This window comes from Alligator mississippiensis, chromosome 2 (assembly GCF_030867095.1).
Source record: "Alligator mississippiensis isolate rAllMis1 chromosome 2, rAllMis1, whole genome shotgun sequence".
NCBI classification, from domain to species: Eukaryota; Metazoa; Chordata; order Crocodylia; family Alligatoridae; genus Alligator; species Alligator mississippiensis.
The window spans coordinates 52,747,107-52,767,687 of record NC_081825.1 but is presented as its reverse complement, the minus strand read 5'-3'; the positions used below and the strand labels follow the sequence as shown (position 1 = coordinate 52,767,687).

Genomic DNA, 20,581 nt, shown 5'->3' with positions numbered 1-20,581 from the left:
AAGTCCTTAACCTTTCCAAAAATTACAGACGGCAATTTCCTAAATCAAAAGTATAGCCTCTAGGATTGGGGGACAGGGTTATTCTCTATGTGGTCTCATCTTGATAAAGAGGAAATGATTACAGTAATACAAATTAGGGATAACGTAGGTACAAGTGATCATGACTTGATTACATCTGTTATGCACAAAAAGAATACAGTCCAACCCAGTGTTATATACACACAAACATACGCGCACACACACACACACACACACACATACACACACACACACTTGCTGCTTTATAAAAGGGCCAATTTTGCAAACCTGAAAACAATTATGAGCCAAAGCAGTTGGAAAAATTTAAACAGAAAAATGTAAATGATAATTAGAAACTGTTTCAGAACATTTTGCTAGAGGCCCCAAAAAAACCACAATCAAGAAAGAAGACCCCATACTGATTTTAAAAAAATGGCTTGGAAAGGAAGTGAAGATAAATAACAAATGGAAGAAAGAAGAAATGAATATACATTAGTAGCTATGCACTGGACTAAATTAATAGAATAAGCCAAAGGCCGCAAGGCCAATCTATGGCCAGTAGAGTTGAGAACAAAAGGAGGAGTTTTTAAAGTATAATAGGAAAAAAGTATCCTAATCATTGTCAATAATAATGCAAAAGTGTTCAATAAATATTTCTGTTATGGTATCTGAGAAAAGGCCAGCTTATGTCATATCATAGGAAAAGGAGCATCCTGATAACGTGTTTTCATTGATTCATAGATGCTAGGGTTGGAAGGGACCTCAACAGATCAGAGTCCAACCCCCTGCCTAGGCAGGAAAGAGTGCTGTGGTCAGATGACCCCAGCCAGATGCCTATCCAGCCTTCTTTTAAAGACCCCAAAGGTAGGGGAGAGTACCACCTCCCTTGGAAGCCCATTCCAAACTTTGGCCAACCTTACCGTGAAGAAGTTTTTCCTGATACCTAGCCTAAATCTGCTCTCTGTCAGTTTGTAACTATTGTTCCTTGTTTACCCCAAGACGCGCCCTGGTGAACAGAGCATTTCCAATCCTTTGCTGCATCCCCCTAATGAATTTGTAGGTGGCCATAAAATCACCTCTCAGCCTTCTCTTGCAGAGGCTAAAGAGGTCCAGGTCCCCCAGTCTCTCCTCAAAGGGCTTTTCCTGTAAGCCCCGAACCATATGAGTGGCTCTCCTCTGGACCCTCTCGAGTCTAGCAACATCCTTCTTGAAGTACAGAGCCCAAAACTGGACACAGTACTCAAACTGCAGTCTGACCAATGCCTCATAGAGGGAAAGTATCACCTCCTTGGTTCTATTTGTCATGCACCTGCTGATGCACGATAAAGTGCGGTTAGCTTTGCTGATGACTTCGTCACACTGATGACTCATGTTCTCTATTCCAATAGTAATTAAGGATAATATTAAACAGCAGTTATTAAACAGCAACATTTAAAACCATTTTTTTTTAAACCTCTCATGCAGGAGTTGTAAAAGGAAAGGGACAAGGAGCTCTGTGTGCTGTTTATTATGGTTTTCAGTAAGTGTTGGAATACTGGGGAAGTTCCAGAGGACTGGAAGAAAACAAATGTGCAAATATTAAGAATAGGATAAATGGAAAAACTAGAACAAATGTAGGCCTAGCAAAATATAGGAGCCACTGGGCTCTACTAGCAAGGCATTAAATAAGGGTATATAATTAATAAACAACCCAGGTTCATGAAGATGGATTTTATCATACTGTGTTTTGAATTATATTACCAGTTTGGTTGACGTAGAAGCTATTGCTGCTGACAGACATGAAAAAATAATCAAAAACAGTGCTTTACTTTCAGTTCAGCACACCTTCAGACCAAGTGCAGCACATGCCCAAAAGAAGTATTGTGTTAGTTTGACCCAGCTTGCCCAGTGTCTATATAGATCAGGCGCTTCAGTGGGGCTTTTTTGGCACTTCAACAGGGCTTTTTGGTGCTTTTATCTAATAGCTGATTCAATCATAAAAAAATTAGGGTTGGAAAGGACCTTAGGAGGTCATCTAGTCCAACCTGCTGCTCAAAGTAGGACCATCCCCAACTAGATCATCCTAGCCAAGGCTTTGTCTAGCCAGGTCTTAAAAGCCTCCAAGGATAGAGAGTCCACAAACACTCTAGGTAACCTGTTCCAGTGTTTTACTACCTTCCTAGTAAGAAAATTCTTCCTAATATCTAACCTAAACTTCCCTTGCTGCAATTTGGGACCATTGCTCCTTGTTCTGTCTTCTGCCACAACTGAGAACAGTCCAGCTCCGTCTTCTTTGTAACCCCACTCCAGGTAGTTGAAGGCTGCTATTAAATCCCCTCAGTCTTCTCTTTTCTAGACTAAATGGGCACTTGTACACACGATAGGGGTTTAGTCCTCAGGGTTTTATTCTATGCCCCTTGAACTGAAATGGTGAGTTTTTAATTTAAACCCACTGTCAGGGCCATCCCTGAGGGGGGTGGAAGTTGAATCAGGGCAACCGCCCCATGCCCCATACTTTGGGGGGCCCCGCAGAGCAGGGCGGAGCAGCCAGTGACTCTACACTGCTGCCAGCTTCACATCTGGCCACTCGGACCCCCCCCCCCACCACCAAATTCAGCCACTCCAGCCACTCGGCGCCGCCAGCGCTGTATCTGCCACCGGCTTCCTTGCATCCAAGGGTGGGACCCCACACAGGCTTATTTGCCCTGGGCCCTGCACTCTGCTCACGTTGTCTCTGCCCACCATTTCAGTTTTTCCGTCAGATTATGGTGATGGGCCCAATCCTCTTTTCCTTTTTTTCTTTTTTCTTTTTGTTTTGGTCATAGGTAAAGCCTGCCTGCTGATTGAATCAATAGCTGATTTAATTAATTATTAGATAAAAGTGCCAAAAAGCCCCACTGAAGTAACCGATCTACACAGACACTGGGGAGTTGGGTCAAGCTAACGCACTTTCTCTCCTGGTAAAGCACTGGTAGGGTTTATTTCTTTTACATGTCTACCAGCAGCTTATATCTGTCTCAGTACCACACAACATTTTGATTAAGAAACCAGAATGATACAGCATCCAGATGTTTCATATTAAATGGATAAAATTAGCTTCATGATGGGTCTTGGAATGCAGTTGTAAGTGGGAAATCATCCTTGAGCAGATGTGATTTTAGTGGGTTCCACGTGCATCTGTTCTTCGTTCTACACTGTTTTAATATTTTTATCAGGAAAGTAGAGGAAAACAAAATTATCACTAAGAGTTGGCAGGTGATACAAAGTCTGGGGGAGTTTCAGATAAGGAACAGGAGAGGTCACTGATAAAAAATACATCTTGATTACTTGATAAGGGAGGCACAAGGAAGCAATATGCATTTAATTCAGCCAAATGTAAAGTTGACATTTAGGAGCAAAATTGCTTAAACGTGTTTTAGAAGATGGGAATCTCAATTTAAGACATGGAGACTGAGCAGGATCTGGACATCATAGTGGATTATCAACTGAAAATGAACTCCCACTGTGATGTTGCAGCCAAAGCAGTCAAAAGTGCTCAATCTGTTTAGTTTAATACAGAGAAGGTTAAGGGATGACTTGATCACATCCTATAAGTACCTTCCTGGGGAATAAAAATTTGATAAAGTGCTATTCAGTCTAACAGACAAAGAATGAATAAAGTCCAATGGCTGGAAAATGTATCTAGACAATGTAGACATGGGGCACATTATTGTTAACAGTGAGGGTAAATAGCCATTGTAGCAGCTTACCAAGTAAAGTTTACTTTGCCAGAAATATATTTTAAAAGTATGCTATAATGCACGCAGAACTTAATTCAGGGAAATCCTAAAGCCTATATTATGCAGGAGGCCAGACTAGATCAGAGGTGGGTAAAATGCAGCCCGTGGGCTGGATGCGGCCCACCAGGCCATTTTATCCAGCCCGTGGGGCCCCTAAAAAATTTAGAAAATTAATATTCCTCTGCCCCGGCTGCCTGTCATGCGGCCATTGATGGCTTGCCAAAACTCAGTAAGCGGCCCTCCGCCCGAAATAATTGCCTGCCCCTGGACTAGATGATCAGAGTGGTCCCTACTAGCCTTATAATGTATGCATTCTGTGGTTAAAGCTCTATTCAAGAGTTCATCATGAAATGTGAAAACATCATAGGCAAGACCCTTGCAAGCAGTGCCCCAAGTTTCATTTGGCATAGCATAAGGAAACCAACAGCAATACAAGTTTTGTTCCTTAGAGTAACTGCAAAATCTTATTATTTTGGTCAATAAATAGTAAAGTTCCAACAAGCCCTTGTGCAAGTCCTGTTTTTACAGTGTTGGTCTCCAAAATTATGGCCTGAGTTTTCCCATGTATAATAAATTATATGCATCACTTAATATTCTCAATTTATATTTAGGGAGAGGCAGCTAGCTGTGACAGTCTGAAGTCAGGCAGAAGGCAGGGCAGGGTGGCACCTTAGAGACTTTAAAGTTGAGTCTAAAGGTTCTACCCCGCCCTGCCTTCTGCCAGGTTATATTTCATTTTCTCAAAAATCCATCTCCTTTTTCACAGCTCTAATCTACAGGAAAAAGTCTGATATTTCCCTTGCATTTTATTTCTCTGGGTTACCTTACCACCTTTAGGATTTTATCTGGATCACTGACAGTTAGTAGTATACTAAGCTGGTGAATAAAGACAATTGATCCTCCATCTTCCTAATGGGCAGGAAAATTATTTTTTCTATATTTTCTGCAGAGAGGCTGTATCTTTACAACCAATATCACCTTTCCCACTGGTTGCAGTCAGATGTTGTCCCTGTAGTTAATCTGTCAGTCATAGTATAGATGCTTAGGCTTGCAGATAGTCACATAACAAGTATTCAGTAACAAGAGGAAGATCAGGGAAAGTGTGGGTCCCTTAGTGAATGGGGGAGCCTTTTTCACCTCAGTTTTCACAGGCAAGGTCAGCTCCCAGACTACTGCACCTGGCAGCACAGTGTGGGGAGGAAGAGAGCAGCCAACAGTGGCGAAAGAACAGGTTAGGAACTGTTTACAAAAGCTGGACATATACAGGTCCATAGGGCTGAGTGAAATGCACCCGAGGGCAGTGGTGACGTGTAGGGGCTGCACAGGAGTGCACGTGCACCCTCTGAGAGTGCTGGTGCACCTCCTGACAGGCAGCGCTCCCCACTTAGGCAACGGGCAGGGTGGGCGCCAGGTGAAGGGCTGCTGGCACTTCCGGGAGCACTGCTCACACTTCCTGGTTGGTGTAGTCGGCTGCAGGGGGACCTCCCCACCATCACTGACTGGCTACTGGGGGGCCACCAGTAGCCCATGCTTGAGGGGAGTTGGCTGGTGTGATTATCTTTGATAATGGCCACTGGCCATTATCTTTGAAAACTCATGGCTATCGGGAGGGTCCCAGATTATTAGAAAAGGGCGAACATAGTGCCCATATTTAAGAAAGGGGAAAAGGACTTTCCATGTAACTATAGACCAGTCAGCTTCACCTCAGTGCCTGGAAAAATCATGGAACAGATCCTTAAGGAATACATTTCTAAGACTTTGAAGAGAAAAAAGGTGATTAGGAACAGTCAACATGGATTCACCAAGGGCAAGTCATGCCTGACTAACCCAGTTGCCTTCTATGATGAGATGACCAGTTCTGTGGATGCAGGGAGAGCAGTGGATGTGGTATACCTTGACTTTAGCAAGGTTTTTGATAGTCTCCCACAACATCATCCAAGTTATAGAATTATGGGCTGGATGAATGGACTGTAAGGTGGATAGAAAACTGGCTGGAGCATCAGTCTCAGAGGATAGTAATCAATGGCTCGATGTCTAGTTGGTAGCTGGTATCAAGTGGAGTGCCCCAAGGGTTGGTCCCGGGGATGGTTTTGTTCAATATCTTCATCAATTACCTAGAAGATGGCATAGAGTACACCCTCAGAAAATTTGCAAATGACACCAAGCTGCGGGGAGTAGCACATAGGCTGGAGGGTAGGGCTAGGAGTCAGAGTGACCTAGACAAATTGGAGGACTGGGCCAAAAGGAATCTCATAAGGTTCAACAAAGACAAGTACAAAGTTCTGCACTTAGGACGGAACAATCCCATGCTCCAGTACAGGCTAGGGGCTGGCTAAGCAGCAGCTCTGTAGAAAAGGACCTGGGGGTTACAGTGGACAATAAGCTGAATATGAGCCAGCAGCGTACCCTTGTTACAAAGAAGGCTAACGGCATACTGGGCTGCATTGGTAGGAGTGTTCCCAGCAGGTCAAGGGAAGTGGTTATTTCCCTCTATTCAGCACTGGCGAGGCTACATTTGGAGTACTGTGTTCAGTTTTGAGCTCCCCCCACTACAAAAAGGATGTGAACAAATTGGAGAAATTCCAGCAGAGAGCAACAAACATGGCTAGGGGGCTGGGGCATATGACTTATGATGAGAGGCTGAGGGAACTGGGCTTATTGGACGCTTGTACACTTGACAGTCATCACAATGTACACATGACAAAAATGAGATTTGTATGGTTTAATGGCATCACACACTACACATGCACTGGTGTTGGGCATTTTAGATGAGTTTGCATTGATGCATTGCAGCTGTCAGCTCACTTCTCCTGCAGCGGGAGAGGTGGGCAGATTCCACAGAAAAAAGGATTGGGCCCCTCACCACTTCTGCTTTCAGCAGGCACCTGCTGAAAGCTGAAGTGGTGCAGGATCCAATCGTTTGGGTTTTTTTTCAGCATAGCCTGTGTGTCTCTCCCATGGGTGGGGGGGCGAGCTGCTGGGGGCCCCAGTACTGCCCTCCATGGCAGTGGCTCCTCCCCAGGCCTCCCAGGCAGGCTGCTAACAGGCCAGGTGATGTCCCAGCTTGGAGGCAGCACCCAGCATGATCCAACTCTTCCCTGAGCCTGCCTGCTGGAAGCACACTGGGCACTGCTCCCTGGGCAGGCCCAGGGAACAGTTGGATTGGGCCAGGTGGTGCCTCCAAGCTAGGGCAGCACCTGGCCCACAAGCAGCCCACCTGGGCAGCCTGAGAGATGCCATCACCACAGAGGGAAGGACCAGGGCCCCCTGCAGCTCAGGGGCTGCTCAGCCCTCTGGCAGCTGTCTCCTGCCCATGGGGCAGGCTCTGGCTCTTCCAAAAACAAAAAAACCAAAAAAAAGATCAGGCACCTCATCGTAATATGACAGAAAAATTTTAACTCACCATTTCAGTTTAGGGGCTATAGAATAAAACCCCAATCACGTATACAAGTGCCCATTGAGTCTTGAAAAGAGAAGACAGGATTTAATAGCAGCCTTCAACTACCTGAAGGGGGGTTCCAAGGAGGATGGAGCTGGATTGTTCTCAGTGGTGGCAGATGACAGAACAAGGAGCAATGGTCTCAAGTTGCAGCAAGGGACATTTAGGTTAGATTTTAGGAAGAATTTTCTCACTAGGAGAGTAATAAAACACTGGAACAGGTTACACAGAGAAAGTGTGGACTCTCCTTGGAGGTTTTTAAGACCCAGCTAGACAAAGCCTTAGCTGGAATGATCTAGTTGGGGATGGTCCTGCTTTGAGCAAGGGGTTGGACTAGATGACCTCCTGAGGTCCCCTCCAACCCTAATATTCTATGATTCTATATCTCTATGTTATGAGTATGTTAATTCCTTATGAATCATATATTAAAAAATCAAATCATTCACGCTCACAGTTTAGAACTCCAGGCTCTGATAATGTTATATTTACTGAGGAGAGTTGGAAAAAATGGTTTTATTTGCTTTTTTAGAAAGACAGTGATTAATTTCAGAGTCATACCATTTGAGTCATAAAGAAATATCTAGGAGGAGGCTCACTAGAGATTCCAGGAGATTTGCTAAAGTTTTGAATCTCAGTGCTTCTAATGCTCCTGGTGGGTTTTTTGTTTTGTTTTAGAGTCCTGTTAAATGGTGTTGCCTCATTTCTAAACCAGTGTAATTGAATGAGGTAGCACAACTTTGGGAATAGTGTTTGGCATTTGTGAAGCTTAGAAGATGCAAAGCTACTTGTCCCACAACAAATGGTGGTGAAATAAGGTGATATTACTAAATAAAGTCCTCAAAATGTGCCTAGCCATTTTGAGGGTATTCAGAGCATCTAACTTGAAGCCAAAAACATTTCTATTCTTAGGAAAAATGAAATACTTATTTGTAAAAATGAGCTTGAGCCAGCTTGCCTTCATGTTTCTGGCAAGAAATGGGAAAGCTTCAGCATCACATCAGCTGAGATGGATTGAAAAATGTAGTACTGCATGTTATCTGGTTGACAATACCATGGTTCTAATAGGTTCACTGTCACTCCTCCCTTCCCCTTCCTCAGCACCTCATATGTGTTAAAGAACATGGACCAGCCTGGGAATTCATCAAAATAGCAGGCAGCCTATGCCTAGCCATATCCTTGGGAATTTCAGGAAATGAGCACATTCGAAATCCATGTTTGGAGTAAGACACATCTTGCATTTGCAGATGAATGAAAATAGCACAGCTGTAATACTTTCTTAGTCCTTTCCACTCACGCTAAATTAAATGTGTCCAGACTAAATTAAGTCTGAACACAGCTCTTCTGTACCAGCCAGGCCTTGCTATGTCATCCAACCAGATTTCAAATTAAGCTAGGGACATCAACATCTTCCTATTGTCTAAAAAGACTTCCTCCTAATTTTCTGCTCAAGCCCAATAGATAGGGAATGGTGAGCTCTTGCCCTCCCACGTCATCTTCCTTTTACATCCATAGCTTGCAGCAGTATTATTCAATCCTTACAATGTTTTCCTCCTGTCCAGAAGAAACACCACTTCTATTTTAATAATAGAAATGAAGCAGTTTTCAAACTTGTCATGTTACCCTCTTGGAACACTCACCTAGCCAAATAAGAAAGGAATCCCAGGGAAAAAGAGAAATTCCCTTATAAGCTCATAAAACCCTCACCAAGCACGTAGTGGTCCCACATAACACCCACCTCCAAATCTTAAGGGGGCAGTGCCTCAGTGCAGTCAGCTAGTGAAACCAATGAGACCGAGTTATGTAAACCAAGATCTCCAGAAACAACTGCATTTCTCAAAGGAACCCAATCTCACTTGGAGATAGATAGATAGATAGATAGATAGATAGATAGATAGATAGATAGATAGATAGATAGATAGATAGATAGATAGATCTTCTACCCCCATTTAACATTTCCACAAACAAAACAATACTACATATTTTCTTCTAGGCATCATAATAGTCTCTCAAGATACTATTAAACTGCCTCATACTAATTCACTAATCACCTAAGAAATTAAAGCCATGGCAGTGATATCTTTTATTGGACCAACTGTATGATTGGGAGGGACATGGACATGCTTTGGGTACCACTATACCCTTCTTCAGGTCTCTGAGAAAAAAAAAAAGACAGCAGAGCTAAATAGCAGATAGAAGAAAGGCTTATGCAAAACTCCATTTCCTCAACTCCAGCAATATGCTAAATATCTCAATAGTCATACAGAGAAGTGCATTATGCACCTTTGTGAAATTAGTATTTTGAACCATAACAGTTGTAGGAGTGTGCAGCTATTGCCAAGGTTGAAGGGATTTTGTAATATTGTTTTTTTTTGTCACCTAAGGGTCACTTATTTTTTTTAAATATTTTGATAAGTAGAAAAAATAGGCCAGTAGAATGTTTGTTCACCTTTTCTTGTTCATTTGCTTCAACAACGTTGCTATGTAGTAACATCATTCCTTTCTGAGGTATAGAAGTGATGATGCTTACAGCAAGCAGTGAAGCTGCTGGAGCTACTTAGACTGGGAGAGACCAGTTAAAAAGCTATCAGATTCCACATGACTTCATAAGTGAAGCTGACATTTTGCTTACGAAGGTGAAAAATATGAAAGTGAAAATGAAGCATGGATAAATACACTGCCTTCTTTTTGATATAGGGAAGTCAGCGGACAGTAAACTAGCTTGTGAAATTCCAGCACGCTGACTGTGCCACACAAGTTTGCCATGTAAATATGGCAAGCATGTACTAAATGCAAGGTAGCATACTTCATTTCTAAAACAGAATAAACTTGCTCACAAAAAGGCACAGTAAATGCGAACTCAGAGGGCATATCTATATGAGATGTTTACTGCAGAGTACACTAATTAGCTCCACAGTAAATATCTTGCATCTACATGTACAGCCTTATTAGGCCTCAGGAAATTAATTAACTCCACAGCACTGCACATGTAGATGCTGGCACAGCTGGCTGGGACACAAAGGTACTTCAGTGCAGGGGCTGCCTGCCGGCTAGCCCCCACACTGAAGCACCTTTGTGCCCCAGCCAACCCGTATGCAGCACGTTAAGGCAAGTTGGAGCAGCTCTGGCCTGGCAGGCTGACCCCCTGGATCCCCTGCCAGCTGAGGCTGCTCTGACACAGCTCAACATGCTGCGGTCCCAGGAGCATGTGTAAATGTAGCACCTGTGATCAGTAAAATCTACTGCAATAAGCACTGGAGTTTATTACTTTGCCTTAATAGCATGTATCGATGCACCCAGAGTATCCACTTGGGGAGTTAGAGCAGCAAACTAGTGTACTGTAAATTCATACCCTGGCTTGGCTTAGCTCAGTAACTTTCCCTGTGTAGATGAGCGGCATGGGATCTAGCAAAATGTAGGACTATCCTGAGGAGAGACAGACACACTATGAACTCAGGGTAAAATTTTCAGCAGTAAACAGTGACTTGGATGCCTCATTTTTGGAATGCCAAAGTTGATACATCTTAAAGAAGTCTGATTTTCAGAAAGTGCTAAGCGTGCACAGCCTGAAAATCAGACCTTTGAGGTATCTCTAGAAATACTGAAAAAGGCACTCAAAATTAGTGATTTTTTTAAAAGCATTGCCTTAGACTGTTAGCTAAAGCTAAGACATCCTTTTTGCATTCTACTGCTGTTACAAGAACAACTGGAAGAAAACACAAGGTTGAGAAATACAAAATAGCATTTATTTATTTAGTCTCTCAGAAGTCAGTCTTAATGCTAGGGTTAATATCTGTTTAATTCTCCTGCAATGTTTGTGGCTCAGAAGAAAACCACTGTATCTCAAAAAATACTCCAGCGTTAATCAGGGATATGGCAGCATCTGCTTGAGAGAGACAAGACTCATAATTGAATCAGACCTAATTAACCCATCACCTCTAGAGAAGAGAATAGGATGGTGGTACCTCCAGTGAAATGAATGAGAGTTTTGGAGCAAGGGGAGAAAGCAAGGGAGGAGGAGGGGGAAGAAGGATAAAACTATTTGTTTAATGTCTGGTTTTGTAACATGTTTAGGGGGGAAAAGTATTTGTATACTTAAATATATACAGAATATTTAACTAGGCTGTAGTTTCAGAGACATTCCAGCATGGTTCCATATTAATACTGAATGCATGATTTAAGTCCAAGAAATGTTCTGTCCCTTATGTGGTTTGGGCTGTTTACAGGATGCACAGATTTTCTTGTTGTCTTTCTTGCTGACCTAATTTATAGTCATAGACATTGTATTTTTGAACCAAGAAAACTTTTAAAGCAGTGGGCAGAAAATAAACCTCAAAGATTTCAACAAATGAAATGCAGCATCTGTTCTATATTTGTTGAATGAAATGGATGTACAAATCAAAAGGAGAGATATTTCCCATTTGATACAAGTCTTAAAGGCATTCAGAGCAGATCTTGGACAACCCTGCTTTTTAAGACTGCTGTTTTACTTTGTGATAGATAGCTAATGTGCAGTAATTACAATTTGTTTCATGCAGTGCCCTGCCAGACTGTTTTAGATTATTTGAAGACTGTACTTCAGCACCACAACCAGCTTATGATACCACAGCCAACGGACCATCCAACGGAGGTAGTATACAATGATGCTATGCTACATACCTTTACGTTTGATATTTCATTGAAAATAACTGAATAAATCAATAGGCACTGGAAGAATATACTTAGGCTAGAATATGAAATGACAGTTTAATACTGGTTTTTACATATATGCAACAAAGGATTAAAGTTACATAGTCCTAAAACTTGTTGGAATAATGCCATTACTAATTTAATCCAAAATTGTTTTGTCCAACAATGTGTAACGCACACAGGCACATGCACACACTATTTGCATTGTAATGGGAACTTTTTTGTCTGAACTTTCTACAGACAGAGACATCACCAGATGCAAATAAAAATGCTTTTCAACTTCATATCTCAAACAGGCCAACATTACAGATTTAGTTCTCTTTCTTGTGATTTTGACAGAACTATAGTTTTCAGTGTACTGTTTCTTTCCTGAAGGGACTTAAAACAAAGTTAGACATTAACAATAATATCCCCAAAAGTCAATACTAAGTGTAAGTGTATGTTTAATACATGTAAATATATATTATGTATATATTTATTAAATATATATTATTAAGTCCTGGAGACTTAAGCCTTGCATTTGTCCAAAAGATAGGCACAACGTGTATACGAGCTCTGGAGCAATTTTACTTAATGTTGCCCCAGTGTTTAACTCAGGCTTTTCACATATACCTGCAAGGTGCAGTGCAAGGGACTGGAAAGAGTCCAGATTGTCATAGCAGCACTAAAGTTACTTTGTCCCAATTAAGAATCTGCCTCCAAGAGCCTGCATCTCTTTGCTTTCCTCCTCGTTTATTCCAAGAAGTTTGATTCTAATGAGAATTGCGCTATCTATGATCACTTGCAAGTATTCCAAGCTTTCATTTTTCTATCTCTATAAAATTTTGCTTGACCAAAGTTTTCAATCCATTGCAAAAATTGGCTGTGTTTTGTAATTGTCCATGTGCAGTAAATTGTCTTAAAAGGAGAGGATTTTTTATTCAATTAAACACATTCCAATCTTTTATTCATAAGCTTAATCATATACAGATATAAGCTGAATCTGCTTATTCTGTTTCTTGCAGTTTATTTTGATGACTCTTGGATAGACCAGTATTAATGTACATTTATCAAGAGCCTTTGCTTCAAAATGCTTAACCTAAATCGAAAGTAACAGCATTACAATGCCTAGAGCAGAACGTAGCAGCTGTCTAACAAAGGACCCTTTTCTCCCCAGCACCACCTGGGGTGACAAGGAACAATGGTAATAAGCTGATGGAGAATAGGTGTAGGTTAGAAATCAGAAGGCAATATTTTACAGTTAGGGTGGCCAAAATCTGGAACCAACTTCCCAGGAAGTGGTCCTCGCCCCTTCCTTGGGCAAATTCAAGAGGAGGTTGGATGATCATCTGTCTGGGGTCTTGTGAACCCAGCATTCATTCCTGCCTGTGGCAGGGGGTCAGGCTAGATGATCTGTTCAGGTCCCTCCTGACCCTAGCTACTATGATACTATGACCTGAACACTACAGACCACCTTTTGCCAGCCCTTAAAAAAAAACAAACCTCTAGCACATTTAAACTTTAAAAGGGGCTCTTGGAATCAGGTCAGGTTTAATAGTTTCCTTCTAGTCAAATGCTATGAGATCTTTGACAACCACAGACAGTCAAGACCTTTTTAAATGACATTGACAAGACTCCACCTCCATCTTCACAATTCTTTTAACACTGTGCTTACTTTTTAGGGTAGTTACCTACATAGCTTTAAGTCCCTTTGAAGACAGTTGGACCAGAGTCCCATATCATGCAGGTACTGAACAAGGCCTTATCTTGTTTAGTTTCAGAGATGACAAGACCATAACCCCAGCTGGCACAGCAGTTGATCAAAGGTCTCACTCCTAATAAGCAGGGGTGTGTAAGTTGTGGTAGTGTCAAAACTTAGTGTTCGTTTCCATTTTACATTGCTGGGTTTTATTTTTTAATCTGCATAGTCCAGAAGATGAACCCTAGGAATCTAGAATGGACAACAAACTAGCTTTTATGTATGAGGAATGTTTAGCTATCTGCTCTGGGTCATGTGCTCTTGTACTTTGCCTGTCTGCTAGAACTGACCCAGGAAACATTACCTCAGTGTAATGCTGTCCCCCTACTTACATAAAGCCAGCTGTATAAATAGCGTGTAAGTTCATCACTCTCCTCCTCTGCTGCCAAATGAGCAGTGACGACAGTGAAACCGGGTAAAAGAACACATGGCCAAAATGCCCCTACATTGCAGTGCTTCCAACACCTGGTCTTTGGTCCTTGAGGTCTGTGAGTAGCCAGCATGAGCTAAAGCAGTTAGGGCTGTAGCTGCACAGCAGTAGTAGCAGGATGAATGAAGGGCAAAGGGGATTTTTTAAAGATAAGTCCATCTGCCAAGAGGTATGTAAACATGCAGAGAGAGAGAGTGATTTTTTTTCTAAATTCATACTAAATGGACTAAATGTCTGCAAACAAATAGCATTACATTAGTAGAGCTGGCCATGAATAGCACCTGTCTCCATCTTCCCTCATGGAAAAAGAAAGTATTTCATTGCACACATTCTTCATGAGCTCCCATCTAAACAGTTTATTACATGAAGCTTTTATTAATCAGGTCTAATTTAATGAAGCCATGCTAGAATTATAAGTCGCAATAAATGTGTAGTTGTAAAACACTCTCTAGGAGGGTTTTTTTTTCTTTACCTTAATTACTTGTGAACAAGTACATTAAAACTGAGAGTAGGGTTAATTAATTTGTCCTGTACTATAGAATTTTATAGGCAACAAGAACTAAAGTAATACTGTTTAGGTGCAATTGACTAAAGATAGCTTATAAATGTTGTGTAGGTTATGGAAATTCCTGTAATTAGTCCCACTGCACCCATTTAGTGTTAGAATTTTAAAGCACACACAAATTATGAAGGTTAAAAAGTAAGATGCATTTTCAGTTGACATGGTAGCATTTGCAGAAAGCTATAATTTGAGTTAATGTGGCATTCATTAATAGTAATGAAGCTTTTAGTTTTTTTTATAGTTGATTTATTTATTTTCCTTATAGTTTTCACAGTAACATAACTGTTGTCAAGTTATAGGTGTGTTCAACAAAAAGTAATGAATTTATTATAAAAATAGACTATAAAAAGTCACTTCTGAAGTAGTTAACTGTCAGCTGCCAAGAAGAAACCTGTTTGATCACACTCTTCAAAGACCTTTTTACACATTTTAATAGATTAGGAAGAAAGGTTATATTTAAATGGTATCTCCAGTCATTGGATCTTGACACATTTTAACCTGTTAAAGTGCAAGTTATAAATAGCTACTCTTGCAAAAGATGTTCATTGTACCTTACTGGATCTTGTTATAGAAAATGCAAATTTAATTTTAAAAGTGCCTGTTCTTAGTATGAACAATTACTTATTCACCTCAGTATACATTTCACTGTTAGGACCTCAGCTACTTAAAAGCATTTTTTTCTTTGGAACTGACGTATGTAGTTGTGTGCCTTGTAAGTAATAGAAATATTTAACTTTTTCAGGGAAGCAAGCAGCTGCTGAACAACTATCCTGTCTACATCACTAGTAAACAGTGGGATGAGGCTGTAAATTCTTCAAAGAAAGATGGAAGGCGGCTACTTCGATATCTCATCAGATTTGTTTTCACAACCGATGAGCTTAAGTACTCATGCGGCCTTGGAAAAAGGAAAAGGTCAGTGCAGTCAGGAGAGACAGGTCCTGAAAGACGTCCTCTGGATCCAGTAAAAGTAACATGTCTCAGAGGTACTGCATCTTTTCGCTCAGTGTCCACCATATGTGATCTCATTTCACCACATTGGCTCTGGCTCAATAGAGCACTCAGCTTACTGTAATAGAATGGGTTTCCGAGAAAAGTAGAGGCATGAAAAATCTTCTGAATATAGGAAGGACTGGAGAGACTGAGGAAGTTTAGTTTACATGAAAGGCAACTAAGTAAGCACATGATAATAGAGTATAAAATAACAGTTGGCAAAGAAGGCAAATCAGAAGGTCTTGCTACCCTCTCTTATAATACAATAATGGGGTGACATTTATTCTTTTGTGTCTCATTGTAAAAAAAAAGATTTTTTTAATTAACACATAATCTGTGGAACTCAGTGTTGTAATATATAATTCAAAGTAGGATTCGGCAAGGACTCATATTTTATATGGATGAGCTTATCCACAGGAAGTTGAATATTAAATTTTAGACATACCCATAGAGACATCAATATCAAAGGATACTGATATAAACTGTCAATGTAATTGGCACATGCATGTTTCTATAGCAATACAAGTGAAGCAAAACCACTGCAACTTTAATCCTTCATTCAGGGTCAGTGTTAAGGGAATTTAGCTAACTTGTATCACTACGGGATCATGCTGATATAAGAGAGAGATCTGATGCATACTCCCAAGTAACAGCTCCCCATCCCCTTTTACAGTGGTTAAAAGGTACATTTTCCATACCCTTACTCTTCAGGGCATAAACCAACAACATTAAGTGAGAGGGTTAAGAGGAAACTTCCCCCCGAGGGCAAGTTATTTCATATCTGTCCACTCGGGGGGGGAGGGGGGGGGGAGGGGGGTTTGGAAACATCTGACCAATGTGAAAGACTGCGAATACTCTGTAAAATGGATAGATGATCTAATCTGCTATAACAATGCCTATTTTTATTTTCTGAGATTTTATAAAGGTTTCTTGTCATTTTACATACTATTTTATATATATATATTTTTTAATTTGGTTAAAAGCAAGTTTCTGGCATTTTTTTCTCTGTGTTTCTTTTTCTTAAATATAGTAGTCACTCTCTAAACACAAGTGGCATTTACATGGCTTTCAGGTGTCTGTGTTACTAAATTAAATCCTATACCACCTTGTGCAGCAGCCACTAAAATCAATGGCACATTGTTCATGTAATGGTGTGATGTTCCCTAATCCCAACAGTCACACCTCCTGCTATGACACACAAACATGATAGAATGTGATTTTTGGATTCGGGATCAAATCCCAATCAGGCCATCATGACTTGTGAGTGCAGGGGGAGACCAGAATCATGATCCCAGACTCTACTGGGCACCCATTTTCAATTTGCCAGTGCAGGAGAACTGGTGTGGTCCTGGGTCTGAGACTGATAATCAGCCAATTGTCAGTTCTGGCCTTGGGACCACTGGAGCTGACTAGAGACTCCAATGTGGTCTTGGGGCTGGAACTGACAGTCAGATGATTGAGGATCCCAGCGCTGGGACTACACTGGAGCCAGATGGAGACTCCCGTGCAGTCCTGGGTCTAAGGGAGATATCAGCTAAGCTTCATCATACATGTAGCTGGCATCAGGGGTACCTTGCCATGCATTCAATTTGGAAACCAGCCACAAAATTATTACACATAATTTGTGGAATAATTTTATGGCTGGTGTCATGTTTTGTGGTGCCATTAATTGTCTTAATTTGTGGCTAGGTTATTATAATTTAAGATACGATTAACAGGTTAATCACACCTAAAAAAATGGGTAAAAATGGGCAAGCACTTATTAGGAACAGAGGCTAAAACCCAGGGTTCCCTCCCTCCCAGGAGAGGTCCTTCCTCAGTGAGCGACAGAGTCAGGCTCCATGTTATATACTCGTCTCTGGTCCCAGTAATTCAGGCATTGCTTTCCACTTAATGGCCCAGCTTCAACAAGAGGATAGAGAATGGTCTAAACTCTGGCTTCTCCATAGCTTGGTAGACACTTTCCTAGGAAGAGAAATATGGGTGTTCAGATCTTCTCTGGCTGAGGAATGTCTAGACCCTAGGTTTCTCCCTTTCTCAGAAGATGCTCTAACTGCTGAGTTATTGGGCATAAAGCAGGTAGATCTTCTTCTTGTGTTGCCACTCGCAGCAATTACCTACAAAGGTCCAGGGAGACACTTCCACACAAATGAGGTGGATCCTAACAAGAAGCCTGCTATCTGAGGGAGCTGGATTCCCAAATGACAGAAGCATGTATGACTAGGCACTTGAGAGGATAAGAGAGTTGTTTCCATCTCCCAGGGTGGACTAGGATGGTCCTTGTGGATTGTGTAAAATTATCTGTTATCAGAATGGGAGAGCTAAGTATGCATTTCCCAGGGAACACAGTAGGATTGCCCTCTGGGTGCACACTGGCTGCCCATTAAGAGGATGGGAAAGCTGTATGTTTCCCAGGGTAGAACAGGCACACACTCCTGTGCCAGAAGGCATACTTTTGAGCTAGTGGCAACAAATACTTAGATATCTTAGAGGCAGAATAGACCTGGGCCAGTAAGATTTTCATTATTTTAACTAAACTTTCCCTAATAAGGCTTGTTCTCTAGGCATTGGCTATTATTTGGCCCCTGGATCAAGACTGAGGGAATTATTAATGCTAAACCAAAATTGTAATTCAAATGTTGATCATACTTCCCCATCTTGCACAATCTTCCAAGCTAAACCAATTGCAAAGTGGAACTAAAGGACACATGGTGCATGTTTCCCACATGACTGCATTTCATTCTTCAACAAATTATATCTTTCAAGGGAAATGGCTTATGAATCTGTCTTTAGGAATCAGGATGTGGCTACTGCCCAAGTGCTTTATTTTTCAAAAATTATGAGATTAATACAGGGGTGCAGTCATTACAGAAGTGTGGCTATTACATAAGTCAATATGAGCAGGGAGAGACAGTTACCCATGTTAGCCTGTAGTCAGGCAAAAGGAGGGTAGAGTTGCACCTTATAAACCAACTGAATCAGAGGAAATGTATAAGCTTCTATGAGCAACAGCTCACTTTGTCAGACGCTATGAAAAGACATGCAGAGCTTTTGATAAAGTGAGTTGTTGCTCATGAAGGCTTAGGCATCTGATATGTTTTCTTTAAAGAACAATTCTAGAAGCAATTGCCTTCTGTATGTATAAATATAGAATGAATTAGAATAAAATTCAGAATAGATATACCCCACAACTTAGTTCTCGCTAAACAGTGCAAAGGAGGTTACTTGCAACTTGTGACCAGTCTGATAAAATCCTGCTCCCTGTCTATACTAGCAGCTGCACTGGTTACACTTGAGTCTCTAAGTAGATTATACCTATTTGGAGTAGAAGCAATTGACAAGTCCTGGCAGAGCAATTTTTTAATTGGGGTATACTTATGTAACCCGGTAATACCTTTAAAGCACCATTTTCCATAAATTTAAGTTAAAGAACAATGTTTTCTGCTACTAAACCCACAGACAAACAAACTTAACTAGATATTACAGCACCATAAAATGATATGAAAGAGCTCAAAAATGAGGAAGATGCATTGCTATGTACACAAAGGACCCTGCTGCTGCTGAACTCAGTGCGTCTAAAGTTCACCTAGAAGCTTCAGAGTTGAACAGCAGGACATCATGCAGTTCTAAGCAGCTTTAAATTTCAACTGATATGTTATACTCATGCAGAAGTGTGAGATCATGCCCACCACAGCCCTCCAGCCAAGAGAGTTCAAGGAGTAAATCTGACCAATAAGACAGGGATCACCACTGCCAATAGACAGCTAATACAGATGTATATATCCTTTGGCTCTCCATGGAAAAAATGCCAGTTCCCTAAATAATTTAGTAGTTTCCCTAGGAAACTAAAATATGCAGGGTCCATTGGGCCTGCTAAACTGCTTCATAGAAATCTGTGAGTTAATGCATCTTTGCATTGCCTTGACAAGGTGGAGATAGCCCAGCTTTCTGTGAGTATTAGGATCAAACCCTACCAATCTAGCTGTGGCAGGAATTGAGAACTGCATATCTTTTTGCAGCCAGACTAACTTGAGAGAGTGCCTTCCTTACCTGAGACTATTGTCAGCAGAATAGAGGGCCTAGAAGGGTGAAGAAGGATGATGGGGAAATAGAAAGGCTTCCTTTTTGGGAGGGGAAAAAAGAGTGGGTATTCCTAAAAAAAAAAAAAAAAAAAAAAGTTTTACTGTTCCCTTCCTGTACTTTCTCCTGTTCAACTCCTAATACTTTCTTGTCGCCTTCCCCCTGAGCACCATGCAGGGAAACATGACCCTATTACTGTGTGACATATGGGACTGTAGTCTGAGTTAACATGGCATATGCAAAGATAGCCTCTTCCACTATCAATGTCATTTCTTGAATGACATTTAAGCGCTTTTTTTTTTTTTTTTTTTTTTTTTTTTTTTTTAAGATATTTGACCTCGCTCCCTGTCACCTTAACAGAATCAATTAGAAGAACTTTCTGGAGAGAAAGATGCCAATATATTTTCTTTTTGGTCTTTTAAAGTCACTCCCAAAAGTGAGCAATACTTAAATTGTAATTCCTGGCAGAACACAATATTCCCTGCACTCAGAAGGTGGCGACAGTAATAGAAGTTAACTTATGCCACCAGTTGTGCTGTTGGCTTGTCAGTATTAGAACATAAAACCAGAAATGTCCTTTGAGATAGGCATTCTTTTATGGAGAAACGTAATTCTGGAGAATAACTAAGAAGGCCTATTTCTATATAAGATACAGTGCTTCTGATGTGTGTGGTAAAATGACTGCACTTCAAAAAATTATATTTTGAGGTCTAGGTATCTCTGGTTTTTATGTGCATTTGACTTTAAGAGTTGTAGAATTGTCAAAACCACTTTTGTAGGTTTAATATGATCAAGCAGTTCAAATGCATATACAAATCTTAAAGCAAAAGGTAACAGTTAAACACTACAAAAGAAAATGGGACATTCATGGACAAAGACA

The 20,581-nt window shown here is 40.9% G+C and overlaps 1 protein-coding gene across 2 annotated transcripts in view; it reads left to right on the top strand.

Annotated features, from left to right (window-relative positions):
• Positions 1–20,581, top strand: part of BEND4 (BEN domain containing 4) — a 51,055-nt gene that overhangs the window by 25,376 nt on the left and 5,098 nt on the right. Inside the window, exons 3-4 of one of the 2 annotated variants that reach the window (XM_019481045.2) lie at positions 11,751–11,842; positions 15,374–15,614. In XM_019481045.2, the coding sequence (XP_019336590.2) occupies positions 11,751–11,842; positions 15,374–15,614 (333 nt within the window). The remainder of the gene's footprint in view (positions 1–11,750; positions 11,843–15,373; positions 15,615–20,581) is intronic. The other variant, XM_059721674.1, reaches the window with a different exon arrangement.